General features: G+C 38.6%; 1 protein-coding gene across 6 annotated transcripts in view; it reads left to right on the top strand.

Annotated features, from left to right (window-relative positions):
• Window positions 1-16,968, top strand: part of MAEA (macrophage erythroblast attacher, E3 ubiquitin ligase) — a 54,334-nt gene that overhangs the window by 946 nt on the left and 36,420 nt on the right. For 4 of the 6 annotated variants that reach the window (XM_069795734.1, XM_069795739.1, XM_069795726.1 and 1 more), the window contains exon 2: window positions 16,650-16,832. In XM_069795734.1, the coding sequence (XP_069651835.1) occupies window positions 16,650-16,832 (183 nt within the window). Of the gene's footprint in view, window positions 1-49; window positions 217-6,994; window positions 7,093-16,649; window positions 16,833-16,968 lie in introns of those variants that run through there. The other 2 variants (XM_069795749.1, XM_069795757.1) reach the window with 2 other exon arrangements.

Below are 16,968 nucleotides of genomic sequence, written 5' to 3'. Positions count from 1 at the left end.
GCTGATTAGCTGAATCTACGTGGCGTTGTTAGGAGACGTGTTAAAGGGGAGGGAGTGGAGGTGGTAGAATATGGTTCCCTGGCGTCTCGGTCCCCCGAAGATGGAGATGAGCTTAAAATACAAACAGGGACAAACGTACTGGAAAAGGCTGGAGGCCTGTCGAGACGAATAAGCGAAATACTTACGGTTTGGTAAAAGCGTGGAGCGTTCGTTAAGGTACTGGGTCTGTCTGAAGGATGGTAGTTTCCCAAGACTGCATAGCTGGTCTTTGGCTTTAACTAGGTATTGTAAAGCAAATGAAGGACTCGGTACTGAGCGTTAAGGTCATCGCCTCTAAGAATTGTTGAACTGGAAGGATGATGCTCATAGGAATCAATGGAAACCTTTGTTTGGAGTCTTGTGTTGCATATACAGTAGGTCTACCACATTAATAGCAGTAGCTGTGGAAAGGAACTAGGAGAAGGATCTCTATTGCAAAATGCTCATTTAAACACCTCTCATGTCAGCATATCAACATTTTTGCATCTATAGAAGATGTTTATGCAAAGTAAACTTTGTTGTGCTGAGATCACGCTGCGCTTTCACACGCTGAGTACTGTGTGCTCTTTGCAGTGTTTGTTTTGCAGGCTTTCTAGCCATGTTCTTGTGCATGTCCTCCTTTTCCACTCTTCTAGCTTCATTTTGCTTAGATCCAAGAAGCAGAAGGACGAAGTGTTGGGTCCCATTTGACGTATGAAGGCTTCTTTCTATCATCGTGAAGTACTTTAAAGCTGACAGCATCAGGCTTAAATTTTAAAATAGCTGGAAAGAGCGCTCTAGCACTTTCCACAGCCAGAACAATGTGAAGGCATTTAAAGTTAAGGAGATCGTTTTAAGACTGCATTTGAGATGTATTCCGGTTGTTATCACAGCTTTGCTTGTTAACATTCCTGAAAAATTACAGGCAGTGGGGATCAGTGAGTTTTTGTTTTGTTGCTTATGGCTTAAGATGAATTGTCAAGGTGCCAGCCATTTAAAAGGTAGAGAATATTTTGGACTAATTCTTTTATTTCGACAAGCATTCTTCTTTTCCTTAAATATCTTAACAAAAATATACATGAGAGAATGGAATGTCGTTTGTAAAGTTGGGAAGCTAAATAGCAAGAGGGTGAGACACCCTTGCACTGAAACTCTTTAATTTCCTAGCAAAGGCAATTGTTTATTGATTCTTCCCAGCACCCGTTCAACTTCTGGGTTGTTCCTGTAATCTTTTAATAGCGTTTTTCATTGTTTAAAAAACCTGCCAGAACAGTGTCTGCTCAAATCTTTTGAAAGTATCCCCTTAAATGTTCTTAACTGTGAGTCATATATCAAAACATTTTAATGGTGGAGGTGAAAAAGCAGCAGGGAGAAATGAACACTAAGGCTGAAGTCTACTAAAGTAAGTTGATATCAAATCCCATTTCGTTGATCAGGAGGCAGGTGCCTACAAGTTTCTCTGGGATGGAGCCTCTGTGAATTTTTATTTCCAGTTTATTCAAACACTGTGTGAGAAGAATGCATATAACTTTTAGGTTTTTAACCGACACAGTAGCTCAGATATTTCTCTTGGAGCTCTGGACACTGGTGATTTTCCCTGATGCGAGTAAAATATAAAAGATTGTAGATTTGTATTTATATCCTTCCTGTTTTCTCCCTCTAGCTTCCTCATGCCAGCATCACTAGATAATAGTTGTGTAATAGCTCTACATTTACAGTATGTTCCACAGAGTGCCTTTCATGTGAAAGAATGCTTAAAACTGCAAAGGGAAATCCCTTTTCCATAGCTAAATTCTGGTTGCTGCAGGAGTGGAAGTGTTTCAGTCATTCTTCAACAGTTCAGATCAGGGGAAGTAAATAGACTTCTTCAGCTGAATTTAGGGAAGCTATTTAAGTGTACAAAATAATACTTGAATATTTCCCCCCCCCCCCCCTTCAGTCCCTTCTCAAGGACAAGAAGGTTGCCAGCTATTCTTCCTCCAAAGTGCTGTGGAATTTTTATTTTTTTTTTTAAAAGCCTACTGATAGAGAATTATGCTAGTCTCATCTGAGAGCATGTAATGTGAAAGCTGGCAATTTAAAAACGAATGAATGCGAACATTGTTATCGTAGTTCTCTGCTGAAACGCTAATAAACAAGTGATGACAGGAAGCTAGGTAATTCATCCATGTCTTTGGAAGTGTGAATAATTATTGAACTGAACTAGCAAACTATATGGAGTAAGACCCTAAAACTGGAAGGTGGAAGACCTGAAAGCAGAGATGATCACTTGTGAAAATATTCTCGTCTGGGCTGTTCATTGGGAACAGTTTAGGGTTAGCTGGGCTGCAACCACTTTAAAAAACAGCTGATCAAAAGGAAAGCTGTAGAAGCACAAAATACTTGAGCACCTTCGCAGAGCTGCTGTTTGGCTTCTTTTGTTGGCAGCTGTGGCAGGGGAAATACTGGCAGCAGATTGAATAAGATATTAATTTCTCATGGAAATACATGTTTACCTGACTGCTAAAGAGGGGGACAGACAGGAGAATAGGATTATACGAAGCGTACGTTGTTTCTATCCCGAGTCCATGGAATTGCAGAATAGCTAAGATTAGAAAGGACCTCTGGAGGCAGTCTAGTCCAATAGCCTCCCCTCAAAGCAGGGTCAACTAGAGCAGGTTGCTCAGGGCCACATCCAGACTGTTCTTCATTATCTCCAAGATGGAGACTCCAGCCTCTCTAGGCAAACCCATTCCAGTGTTTGTCTGCTGTTATGGTGTTAAAAAAAAAAACAAACACTTTTTTTTTGTTGTTTACATGGGATTTTCTGTATTTCAATTTGTGCCCACTGCCTATTGTCCTTTTACTGGGCACTGCTGAGAGTAGTCTGGCTTCATCTTCTTTATTCCCCCCATCAGGCATTTATATACACTGATAAGACTTCACCGAGCCTTTTCTTCTTAAGGTTAAATGATCTGAGCTCTCTCAGCTTTTCTTCATATGTCATGCTCCAATCTGTTAGTAATTTCTGTGGCCTTCTGCTTTACGCACTCTGGTATGTCCATGTCTCTCTGGTACTGGAGGCCCAGAACCGGACACAGCACTGCAGATGGGTCTAACTCATGCTGACTAGAGGGGAAGGATCACTTTCATTGACCTGCTGGCAATAACTTTCCTGAACGCAGCCCAGGGTGATGTTGGCCGCCTTTGCTGCAAGGGCACGTTTCTGTCTCATGGGTAACTTGTCCACCAGGACTCCCAGGTTCTAATCTACAAAGCTGCTTCCCAAGCTGTTGGTCTCCAGCATGTACTGGTGCATGTGGTTGTTCCTTCCGAAGTGCAGGACTTGGCATTTCCCTTTGCTGAATTTCATGAGGTTCTTGTTTCCTCGTTTCTGCAGCCTGTTGAGGTCCCTGTGAATGGCAACACAACCGTCTGGCATATTAACAACTCTTCCCGGTTTTATATCATCTGCAAACTTGGGAGGTGCACTCTGACCCATCATCTAGTCACTAATGAAGATGTCAAACAGTTCAGGTCAACTTCTTTTCCCGCTGAAGCAGAAAAGATGCAAGATCAATTTTTTTGCATAATTGGTTGCACTATTTTTTTCCCCTGTTTATAAGGTTTGCTATAAGTTGGTTTTGAACATAGCGTTGTACTTTGATATTATAAGTCACAGAGTACTTTTGACAAAACTTTGAACATATAGCAGCAAAAGTTGTTCAGTGAAAGTGGTTCACACAGAACTTGAGAAGGAGAGAATTAACAACTTGTAACATCTAGTGCACTGTCAGTACATCAGTGTACAGATATATATATATATATGGCACTGGATAGTTACCTGATTTGTAAAGTGCTTTTCAACTAGAAGGTTGACACAATAAGCTAAACATGGATATTAATAACAGTCAGCTCTGTAGTAACTCATTGTGAACGTTCATGTATCATGCTAAATCCATCTTCAAACTGGGTGCTCTGACTCACCAAGTGTACACTGAATGTCCATACCAAGCATTCGTGTGTTGCTGAATAATGCACTTCCTGTTTCAACACATCATGTGTGCATGTCAGCAAACAAGCATGATGTCTTTTGTACTGCTGCTGTTCCTCTGCACTGGGCTCTGTGTGCCACTGTTTTAAGAAAAATCTGATAACTGTGGGATTTCGGAAGACGTTTGACATTGGAAAGTAGCAAAAGTAGGAGTTGGCTTCTGTGGGAGTTGGTCACTTTTCCACCCATGCCCACTCACTATAAAACACATTTTAGAGGGATTAACGAAGGAAGAAAACACAGTAAAAGGCAGTAAGTAACAGTGTGTGGCCATGAGCTAGAGATGTTGCTTGATTATTAGTACTCCATTGTGGCTGTAGGAAAATACTTCAGGAAAAATACTCTCATACATTTTACAGAAGACCTCCTGTTAGAATCTTCAAAATGAATACCTACCTGATGTTGCAATTCACAGTTGTAGCACACTTGATTTGTAGTGTTTTCACAGGACAGTGCCCTGTCATCTTGTGAGTTTGGTTTGCATATGTTTTCTGGTATAGAAATAATATGTTTGTGTGGTAGCTAACATGTTGGGGTCTTTAAATGTTGACATAAAGCAAGAATATCTGTGAAATCTTTGATTCTTTGCATAGTGAATGTTTTTCAAGAGCTGGGAAATGGGAGTAAAGATGAGCTTCAGACGTTTGCTAGATAATTGTAATAGGAGGAAAATGCTTCACAACTTTGTGTGATAGGAGTGGAGCTCTTACTGGATGGTGTGGACCACCTGGTGTCAATTTTTCTTATCTCTCTAAACCTCTTCCCGTGGTCTTACAATTTAGTAGTGCCTATATTAGTCAGCATAGTAGTGCACCTCTTGGGCCCATAGATTTAGCGAAGTACTGTTTTGGCAGATAGGTATTTTGCTATAAGGGCATGCTGGCAAAATCCATCAGTCCTTGTAAACTTAAACTGCCTTCATTTTACACTTGGCCTCCCATAGCTTACAGCCTGGAGATACACTATATAGGAAGTATTTGCTAACCCAGAATGTGAAATACACTACATTAGTTGATTACTTACAATACATTATTGCTTATTTAAATTTGATAGCCAGTAACTTAACTGCTCCACAACCTACTTTTGATTCACCTCAGCTTTTTTTGAGTGCTCTGTGGATTACCTTGAGTTGTAAACTAGTGAGAACTAAAGTAAAACAGAAAAATACCGAGTAGAACTTTGGTCGTTCATAAATTCTGATACAGGTCTGCTGAATCAGTAATCCTTAATTATTTGTCTTAAGAGAAATGCTGTCACTTCAGCTGGAATAGGTTATTTGGGGAGCAATCTGACTGGAAATGGGATCTCTAGCCTAAAGGCTTCAGCCAGTATCATGGTGTCTGAACTGTGCAAACACACAGGAGGATGACAACTCTTTCATTTAAAAGAGGTGATACTGTAATTAAAATGAACAAATATTTGGAGGAAAAGAAGGATCAAAACAAATGAAGGGACTTACTCAGGACACAAACCTGCTGTGTGACCTTAGCGTGGAAACTCGACCGCTTCTTTGGACAGGGAGGAGTGTTTAGGTTTTCGTTAGTACTCATATATTTCTACTAAAAGGAGAAAAGCGAAGAAATTTCTTTTGAGGCATGAGTCCAAGATGGCAGCTATAAGATATGGCTCTAGACAAGACTCTAAAATGGCTGTCAATTTGCTTACATAAGGATGCAAGACAGTTTTATATAACTGTAAAATGGCTTTGTAAAGAACTTAATTTTGTTTTTGGAAGCCTTGTTCAAAGGTTCATAATGTATTCAGTAATAATTTACTAGCAGTTTGTGTAAAAGTATAATATTTTGAAGTATTATAATTGCTTCTGTTGAGTAAGTACGTGTGTAGCAGATGGGTAGTCCAAGAATTTTCGCTGCTAATTCTCTCCTGTATTGAAGTAGCAGCTTTGAATATTATACTGATATTTTCTTTCTAGACACAGCTGCTCTAGAATATGCAGTACTGTCTTGAGTTGTAAGACTGCCATGTTTTTAACCAGCGGAAACTACTAGGCTTTACACTTCAAAAGCATTGAAACTGTTTTTAAAGAACTTTTTTTTTTTAAAAATCTAAATGATCTGCAACTGCATTTAAGCTTATGAAATTGTCTGTTTTGATCTGTATGTATTCAAGAATTTATATTAATCCTTGTACCTAATTAAATTTAAATCTAGCCATTATTCTAAGCCTCTCATTCCTGAAATATGCTACTTTACCTTTCTTTTAACTTTCTTTTCCTTTTCTGTTTTTTCCTAGAACAAGGAAAAAATATTACTATTTCAAAGGATTGATAAATGCTGCACATCAGAAGAATTCATTTTGTGCATAAGTGGTGATATTTACATTTTGGATGAGTTCAGTGACAAATAATGATGCTGACTTGGTCTGAAATAATCCAAGAGTTAATAGAGGAAGAAATAAAGTGCATAAAAATACAGAGTTTCAGTAATTCTGCATGGAAAAGCTTAATTGTTATTGGTTTGAGGGAAAACTTGCAATAGTTTATTGTACCTTGCCTCATTTTTCAATTGGCATCATGTATACTAGATGTCCTCTACTTTTCTGTTTTGTTCAGGGTGAGCATGGTGATCTAATTTAGTCTCAAGGAGACAGCTTAATGCTCAAAGGTATTTCTTGCTGGGTTTACCTTTTCTTGACACTGTTTATTAAAACTATTTAGGATATGCTTAATTTTTATTCCATATTCCCATTCTTCCTCTTTCCTCTAGCATAAAGTAGAGCTAAGTTGTCTTTGCTTCTATTTTTTTGAAAGGCAGTTTCATCACTGCACTTCTCACTTTCTTTTCCCTACCTATCTGTGGCTAGGCTTAATTTCATATAAGGGCACAATATATGGCATTTGAAAAAGCTTATTTATACCTCACAGTCTTCAACTGCATTATCTTGCAGACCTCTAGATTCATACAAATCTCTGGTGCTTTTCAGGTGTTATAAACTAACACAATTGAGGAAAGGAAGTACATTATTTTTCTGACCCTTGACAGGAGAGCATACTTCTGTAATGGTTTCCCTCACCTAATCTGGTAGGACTCATTTTATTTTTCTTGAAACTTTTCTTTCTTCCCACTAGTTATCTGACTTCATGTACCTGAAAAGATTTTTTTTTTTAAATCCATTTCAAATTCCCTCCTGCCCATGTTTCAGTTCATTTGAGAAGATATACAATGTACGTATTTGTGTTTTAAAAAATCTACACTTTATGTGGCAATGAGTTGCTTTCACCTAGGAGACTGTAGCGCTAAAGAAGGATGATTCACAGAGACATCAGTAAAGTCAGGATATATAGTTAAAACTTCCCTGCATTTGAGTTGGTACTGCTGTCAAGTTAGACCTGATTAACTTTTCTCCCAAATACAGGAGGAAATTGGATGTTCATTTACAGAATTGCAAACCTATGTAAAAGATGCTTGTTTCTGTTGTTTATACTGTCTTCTGTGAAATTCATTTTTTAGAAAATAAACTTTTGAAAATGTCTGTTAACAGGAGGCTGGGGAATGATTAATGGTCTTACTTTCACCACCAAATAATTTTTCCTTCAATTGTGATGACTTTTGTGAGGTATCACTCAGTCTATAATTTCCAACAACCAAATGATAGAAAGCAAAAACCAGTTTGTATAGCTTTCTGCTACATCTGAACTAGTTTTTTATATGCAGTCACTGTGGGGTAGAAACTTTGTGATCAAGGTTGTGGTCTGAAAGAGATTGGGTTTTAGTTTCCATTTTTATTTGGAATTTTTCAGGCTTGAATCTGCATAAGTGAAGAAGGAATCTAGTCTATTTTGTAGGATGTGACCAGATCAGTTTGAGAACTGGTGTGTGAGAGGTCTAGTGTAAGGCTAAAGACTTGTGGGAGGATAAAGGCTTACGTTTTTCACAAAACTTTAATTATGAAAGAAACATGTGCAAGTCAGTCTTTCAGTATTACTATGTACCAGTTAGGAAAACATGTGGGCAACATCAGGCTGGCATTTGAAGTTTCACACAGTAGCCATTACGCTTTGGCCTAGCGTCCTACACCTCTAAAGGAGTAGAAATGCAGGATGTAATGCTTTTTATATATATATATATATCAATAAAAGCTTATTTGGCTTAGGGAAAATCCCTTTTGCATGTGTCCAGTCCTTCCCTTAATTCTCTGGAAGTTCTCTGATAAATGCTGAAGTAGTCTGAGGACTTTTTTTAATAGCTGTGGAAGAAAGACAAAATAGAAGACTTCATTTCAGTGCTTCTACTTTCTTAAGCAAAATCTTCGAGAGATTCTTAATACATGTAATTGATTTTTCCCTTCCAAGCAATGGCTTATTGATGCAGAAATACTATCCTGACTATTCAAATATGGAATAATGTACACCAGTTAATGTGACTTTTAAAAAAAAGAGTCATGCCATGCAAACTTATTGGACTTACATGTTAAAAAAAAAAAAGAGGTGGTGAGGTGGCAGTGGATTTGGCTGATAGTTTATTTGTGTTACTGAATGCTTTTTTGGAGATATCCCTTACCAGGAACTCTTGAAAGAAAGAAGACAGAATTCTTTACGTGGGTAGGGAACTGGGCAAGATAAGAAATAAACATCAAGATTTAGTAGCCAGCCTCTGTAATGAAAGAAGGTTAGCGTTAGGGTTCCGCTGGTGTCTCTGCCAGTACTGCTGATATTCAGCTGTTTGAAGAGCCTGGAAGAGAGAGTGAGTGCTGAGATGATCCAGTTACCTTGATGATACTAAGATAGTAGATGTATTACAGATAAAACCGAAGTGTGAAGCATTAGAGAAGAGTAGTGAAAGACTGAATGGGTATTAAAATAGATGAAATTCAATATAGACAAGTGTAGTGTGATACAGTTTTTAGGTATGGTGGAAAGAAAAATAATCGTAGTCTTATATACACAGTAACTGAGACGGGAATGATCATCATTGCTTAGTGGGATCTTGGGGTTGTAGTGAATGTTTGCTGGGAATGATCAGGTTAATGTTGACAAACTTAGGACAGAAGTGTTTGGAAAAGGAAGAATGGAGAATTTCATTACATAGCAATGAAAATCCATAGTTTCTTCTTCTCTCAAGTAGTATGAGTTACTCTTATTTTCTCCTTTCCCTCATCCTGAAAAAGGATGTAGTAGAACTGGAAAATGTCTACAGAAGGGCAAGAATGATTAGAGATATGGAATGGCTCTCAAAGAATGGTTTAGAAAGAGCCTCTTCAATCTCAAGAGACACAAGAGGCATAGGAGAGTGAATGTTCCCTTTTTTGCTTCCAAAACAAGAACAAAAGGGTTTCAAATTAGGCTAGCAGTTGACAAGTAAAAACCAAGGAGTGTTTCTTCACACAATGCATGAAGCTGTGAAATATCTCACCACAGGATGTTGCAGTGCTAAAACTCTACAGGTCAAGAGCAACCAGCAGAGTTCATGGATGAGAAACACCCTGTGGTGTTTCTACTATAAAACTCCCACCTCTGGCTCAAGAAGCCCAAAGAGACTTTCTTGGATTAGTAACTTTATGTTCTTGCCTTTTTTTCAAGGGCCATCCCCTTTCTGGATGTTGTCAGAGAAAGGATGTTGTCAGAGGAGGACTCTTGGTCTTACCTGGTATGGCCATTCATATCTTCATGTGGAGATGAATTGGTGTCTAAATTAGCAGTGGGGATCTATGATCCAGTCTGTTTCTAGATGAATTCATAAAATTGAGTAGGAAAGGACCTCTGCAGACAGTGTAGTTGAGGCTTCTCCTGGAATCTGGGCTAACTTCAAAGCTAATTTGAGTTGCTCAGGGTCCTGCCTAGTTCTGAAAGTTTCCAAGGGTAGAGATTCCACCACCTTTCTTGGCTGCTGTTTCAGTTCTTACCAACTCTCCTGGTTAAAATATTTTTTTTCCCTATGTCCAGGTGGAATTTTCTTTGCTTCCAGTTGTCAATTCTGCCTCCTTCCTTTTTGCCCTGTAACTCTGAGAAAAGTCTGGCTAGCTCTTATCTGTGACCTTCACCTTTAGCTGGTGGAAGACTTCCATCAAATTGTGCCACTCCCATCTCCCTTCTCTTCTGCAAGTGAAACAAACCTGCCCCTCTCAGCCTCTCTTTGGATTTTGTATACTCCAACCAGTTAACCATTGTGGTGGCAGCCTTCTGGACTCTTTCCAGTTTGTCTTCTTTGGTGGGGGTGGGAAGTGACCTTAAAACCAGACTCCGTGTTCCAGAGTAGTCTGCGTGAGTGCTGAGCACAAAGAACAATCACTCCTCTCAACCCACTGCCTTTAATCTTGCTAATGCAGCCTGGTGTGTGGTTAACTTTCATTGCCACAAGAGTCTGTTGCTGATTCATGTCCAACCTGCTGTCCATCAGAGCCACCACATCTTTTTCTGCAGAAGTGGTCCTAGCCAGTTATTCCACAGCCTGTGCTAATGGATGAGGTGGTTTTGTGCCAGGTGCAAGGCTCTGGTTTTTGCCTTGATTGCATTTCGTAAAGTTCTTGGTGTGTTTCTCCAGTTCGTCACTTCTTCTGAATGGCAGCTCTGCCACCCAGCATTATCAAGCACTCCACCAATTTGTTGTCCTCTGTGAGCTTTCTCATTGTGTGTTCTGTTCCATAGTGCAGATGGTTGAAGACGACATGTATGTTGGAGCTGATAACATTCCTTTGGAGTCAAGTAATACTTGTAATTGGCCACCAGGTAGCTTTTGAACCACTAACCACTATTCTTTGAGCCTGGCTGTCCAGTCAGTCCCTAACCTGTGTTGTATTGTAGCCATTCAGTCCACATCTCACCAGTTTGGCTACAGTGGTACTGTGGGAGACAATATCAAAAACCTTGCTAAACTTAGCATGAAAGACTACCAGTGCACTCCTGCCATTCAGAGGTAGTCACTTCATCACTGAAAGCAAACAGTGTTGTCAAGCTTGATTTGCTTATGGCAAATCTAGGCTGGCTATTCCCAGTCACCTTTATAAGCTTGGAAATGGCTTCCATCTGAATTATTTTTTTTCCCATAACTTTCCCAAGAACTAAGATGAGGCAGACCAGCCTATAGCTTCCGTGATCTTCCAGGTTCTCTTTTTTTGAGAGAAGAGAAACAGCCTTTTCAGTCATTGAGGACGTTCCTTGTTCACTGTGACATTTCAGAGGTGATAGGAGCTTTACAGTGTCATTGGTGAGCTCCCTCCCTCCCTTCTGGTCCCATGTACCTGTATATCTTCAGCTTGCTTTAGACTTCACATGCAAATAGTACCTCTGTCCCCTGACTCACCTGCTCACACACATCAGGAAGGCTTTGGAGAAGACCCTGCCAGTAAAGACAAAGAAGGCAATTAGAACTGAGACTTTCTGTTGTCCTTTGTTGTTAGGTCACAAACTCAATTCTGTAGATGCTTTTCTTCATCTTCCTTATGTTGCTCATCTGTCTATAAAGCTCTTGTAATTACAATTGATTATTAGTTTGAATTCTAGTTGAATGAAGTAGATGTATATGTTGGCCATGATGGTAACAAATGCTGGATTTCTAGCTGTGACTCAGAATGCTTTTCCTCCATCATGGCTGGAGGACTATAACACCTCTGCAACGAAGATCTTGCCACAATTCATATTTCTTTTGCTATCTTGTACTTTCTCCTAATCAGAGAGCCCTTCAGCAGTGTATGTCTTCACTTTATTTGGAAACCGTGGGTGCTGAGTGAGTGAGTGACTGTGTCTGTCATGGAAGCTGCGAGTGTGTGACGAGGCTAAAACTTTGCCACATTCTTGAGATGCTATTAAGCTGCTTAGTGGAATTCAAGGTGCTAAAACCAGCATAAGTCCAGGCTGGTTGTCTGACTCCCACCAACATAAATACCGTTGAGGTAGCAGAACTTTTTAAGCTTTGATCATTATAATTAATGAACTTCTGTGAGGGGAAAATTATTTGCATTCTGCTCTCCCTTTCTGTATTGTTAAAGGTATAAAGGTATATTGATGGTACGTTCCCATGGCATGTTTTTTAAAGCAAATTTTCTCTGAGCCTGTAAAGATAAGCGTGAGCTAAGGTGAGAGTATTTATTGGCACTCTGTTTCTATATATTTGATTTATGGATGAAGTACTAAGTGTGTGCACATAGATACATTTGGAAAACCTTAAGAAAAGAAAAATTAAGAATCTCATTAAAATGTTGATAGCGAATGTAAAAACAAAGGTAGATACATGTTGTAGGATGCTGTGTAGAGGACTGACTGGTTTAACTTGATATTATTTATATTTCTTTAAATATTTTTTTACAGACTGATAATAAACACTTCGAGTATATACAATTTGCTAACCGTCAGAATACAGTATATGCAAGCATTTAATACATGCTGGTTTTTTTCTAGTTTTAATACGTATTCAGAAAAATCAAGAAAACTATATCACTTAGTAAATGAATGGCTTATTGAAAGATTTATTTTGATGGAAATATATTTAGTATTATTATTAAATTCACTATATTGAAGGGTATTTCAAATTAAATTTGATGTGGCTTATTAAAAGAAATATTACCTACAGTTGCACAGTTTGAACAGTTTTGGCCACTTCAAGTCAGTCTTGCCTTGGTACTTTATTAGCATTCATGGGCTGGAAGAGGACTGTGTTTGGGCTGAAGGCCAGATAGTAAACATCACACTTGAGTTCCTAAGTGTAAGCTTAAAAACTGCTTCTGACGTTCTTAGCTCTGGTGTTTTCTACTCCCTCCATTCAACTGAATAACCAAGGTATAGCTCTCATGGCAGTCCTTCTCTTCCACCAGTTCAAGCTTTTAGACCCAGAAGGATCCTCTCCTAAGTCCTGTCTCCGCAGCTAGAGGTTGTTGGAACATATTCTGGGACAGTATAGCAGAGTTTTCTGGCTTTCTAAAACCAGAGTGTACTAAATCCTGAAATGAAGAAAATACTTGGATCAGGTTATTCAGTTGTCTTGCCTCTCTGTTAGACTTAGCACCTGGAAACAGTCATGCTACACTTGCAGAAGCCTCCAGCCAAGCAGACTTTCCTTCACATCACAGTAGCAAAATTTTGATCTTGGAAAAACCTGTGTTGCTATACTTTTACCCCTTGTGTAGGCTGTTCTAACATAAGTCAAATTCCTTTCATTAGGTTTAAGTTTGACCTGGTTTATTACATGCTTAAGTTGAATAATGTGTCTGCAGCTGTGGAAGCTGATGAACAAAAGAAGCAGAATCTATTTAGTGACACTGTATTTAAATGTGCTGCCCAATAATATTTTACATCTCTCCTGTGTATCCTCTTGTATGCTCATGGTGTGAGCCAACTGAGGTGTGGTTTTTCAAGCTCTAATGAGTAGGACAAGTTGGTATTGTGCTTTTACAGAATACACTCTGGTTGGTTCTTGCTGCTTTATTTTAATTTTTTTCAGTGTTTAGTAGCTGGTTATCCTTAAGATAAAGATTCCCTAGGCTGAGTTCTGTAGGTCACTCCTATCCTTACAGAATAACTGTGTAATCCAGGCTTGGTCACAGAATGGTACTGGCAGTAAAAATCTAAAGTCTCCAATAGGCTTGTGGCAGCTAGCGATATGTAAATTTGGCAGCTGTCTCTTGGTGCAAAAAGTTTGGTGTTCTGTTTTATAACTGTGGTACCAGAAAATTGAAGTGAACCATAATTAAGAAATTTTAGAATTACATTTTCCAGAGCATTATTTTCTTACATTCTCCTTCCATTTACTTTCATTATTGGAGAAAAAAAATAAACTTATTGATACAGTGCCTGTAACCGCTGAAGAGTTCTGCGGCAAAGCAAAAACCAGTGCTGGGAAATGGAGTCTCTTTTGGAGCATAGGAGCTCCAAAGTACAAGTACCAAAAGAACCAGTGGATCCAGATGCAGAGTCTGGATAAGATGCTTTCTCAGTAAGGAACATAGCGGTTGCAATTCCTAAATTTTGGCATTTGTTGAATCTAGTCCTGTAAAGTAAGTGTTAAAGCTGCACCTGGATATGGTTTACAAGTATTCTCTAAAAAACTGCTGGCTCTATGGTAAGAAACAAGTGCCTGTGCAAATTTATTAAAAACTCTGGTAAAGAGTATTTACTGTCAGTTTCAGCTGTGCAAATGATTTCCTTGTACCTTTAAAGTCATTTCCCTTGTTATGGTACACTAAAACTATGTTTAGCAATGTATTTATTTGTATTTACTTTCAGAGTATATAGTAAAACAGTTGAACTCCTGGCTTCTTCCACACAGGATATTCAGATTTTTTGGGGGGGGGGGGGGTAAACAAGATTCAAAAACCTATTGCACCTAGACACATTATAAATTATATATAATGATGCCATCTGAAATTGAAAGTCCAATTGTTCTAAACATCATATGAACACAGTCTGTGCCAGAAACTTGCACGCTAAAGAAACTGAGCATGGGAAACAGGAACTGTTATTGCTCTTGTGTGCAGGTAAGAGAGTAGGGAAAAGGGAGATTAGAGCTAGATTTTTTTTTTTTCAAACTGACTAGATCTGTATATTCAGTTCAACTGACTGCTCAAAATTTAACAAAAACACTTTTTGTGGCCAAACAGATAACTCGGATCAATAGTAGCTTCTGAAAGTCTTGATGTAGCTTTTCAGTATGGTGTGGAAAGCTGATTAGCAAAGTACTTGCAGAAATTAAATTCAGTAGACGCAAGTAACTGAAGGAAACATGTTATTCAATTAATAGTAAGAAGAATGCAGGGGGAAAAGGGAAGAAGTTGTCTTAATGCTGTTTTGGAGTTGAAAACAAGCTTCCATCTTCAAAAGCATGAGATATCAAAATAATGCTCCCCCCTGCCCCCCCAAACACCTAGTTTGTCTATGGGGCTTTAAAACCTTTTATCTTTTTTGTGGAAATGGAGAAGAGAAATAAGAGCTAAAGATGGAATAAAAGATGGTTATATAGCCAATCAAGTAGGTGATCAAGCCTATTAGTTGTGATGTTTTATGTAGCTTGAGTTTTGGGGGGGTGTGGTGCTGGGATTTTAGGTGTGGAGGTATAAGGAAAATAATCGTTTTAGTTTGATACTTCCTGTGGTAAAGGCTTGTTCTGTCATTTGTTTAGGTCTTAGTTTGAGACGCTAAAAAACATTAAATAGATCATTTCAGTCTTTCTGAGAGGAAGAGGAGCCCTTTCATGTCTTATCAGGAGTATTCTTGTGTTATACTTCTACTACAAATAAGAACAACCTATTGTAGGTCATGAAAAGTCTTGGAAAGCAAGTACTTCGGCACATCCTCCTTACTCTGAACCTAAACTGTTTCTCAGTGCATCTCTAATTGTGAATTGCGATGGTTATGTAGTAACGTCTCTCCTAATAGAGCCCAAAAGGAGAGTGGACCCTGGGGATACTTTCTTGCATGTAAATGATTAGAAGGAATAAAATGGAGGCAATCTTGATATAATTGATTAGAAGTGATCTACTTGAAAGATTTGTAATCAAACATATGTGTGATACGTACCAAACAGAACGCTGATTTGCATTTCCTGTTTTACCTTTAATATGTGTAATCTGATTGCTAGCTAAATTATGCCTTTGATTAATGGAAAAGCAATCAAGATTATCATAACTGCCTGAAAGAATTTCTCGTGGACTTTTTCAAGATAAAAGATACGGGTGAATTAAGTGTATAACACTGGAATGTTTTTAGTTCCAAAATTCCTGTTTCCATGAAGTAATAGAACTTCCTGTCTAAATTGCTTATGCTGTCACTGTAATGGAAGCAACATGATGGGAGCAGCTTAACATTTGCTGTAAGCTTTCCCCAAATCATTCAGTACCCTAAAATTGGACCAGGCTGTAGACTACTCCCATATATGTGCCCTTAATGGCCATCAGTAGTAGTTTTGATATAGCTGTCCCATAAAGGTGTGGGACAAGTAGGACAGGAGACCTTCAAGGCTGATCAGTCTCTAAGCTAAGGAATGGAGCCTTAGAGGAATTTAAACTTAGTCATACAGTGTAGGCTTTTTTCACTAAAAGAAAACTTCCATAGAGTTTCTCTTAGCATTCATTATAGTCCTACTGGAATTAATGTTAAAAAGTAGTCCTTCATGGGTGCAAGTAGGTAGGAGACTTGTTAGATTTCCTGAATAACCATTGGTGTACTATGTATAAATTTTTCAGTAGCCAATATGCATTATACATGCCTTCTCAAAGGTAACTTCTCTTCTGTTATCAGTTCCTGAAGGAAAGAGATGTGAACTTAAAAAGCCATGTTCTGAAGGGTGATCTCTTACTTGTAGTTAACTTATAGCTTTTCTTTAGATGCACATTTGTCTTTGCTTTCTGTTCTCCCTGAACTGTTTCCATCAGTGCTTACTACAGTCAAAGCACGATAGGTGAAATTGGTATCAGAAAAGAATCTGCCAGTTTTTATGTCCTGTCACTGTTTTTTCTTAATGTGTTAGCTCCTTGCTGAAAGGGGCTTAAATATGGGCTTTGATATAAGAACTCAAGTTCAATTAATGACCTCTAGTGTCCTGGAACCTGGGATTCTTCTGACTGCATCAGATAAAATCATCAGTCTCTAAATTCTCAAACACCTGACTTTTTTTAATTTAGAAATTCTAATGACTTGATATTTCTCATTTAGGTGCCATATGAAACACTGAACAAACGCTTTCGAGCTGCACAGAAAAACATTGATCGAGAGACTAGCCACGTTACAATGGTTGTGGCAGAGCTGGAGAAGACGCTGAGCAGTTGTCCTGCTGTGGATTCAGTTGTTAGTCTTCTGGATGGAGTAGTTGAAAAACTCAGTGTTCTGAAACGAAAGGTAAGTGGTGTTCTACCTTGTGATTGCTTTGTCTTTACAAAGTTAACAGAAGTATTTTTCTGTAATGCCGTTTGCTTGGATTTGCTTTTCAAGAGATAGGTATTACTGGCACTGTAAAAAAGGCTTTAGAATGCAC

Source organism: Haliaeetus albicilla, chromosome 1, assembly GCF_947461875.1.
Source record: "Haliaeetus albicilla chromosome 1, bHalAlb1.1, whole genome shotgun sequence".
Taxonomy (NCBI): Eukaryota; Metazoa; Chordata; class Aves; order Accipitriformes; family Accipitridae; genus Haliaeetus; species Haliaeetus albicilla.
This window is presented reverse-complemented; position numbering and strand designations above follow the sequence as displayed.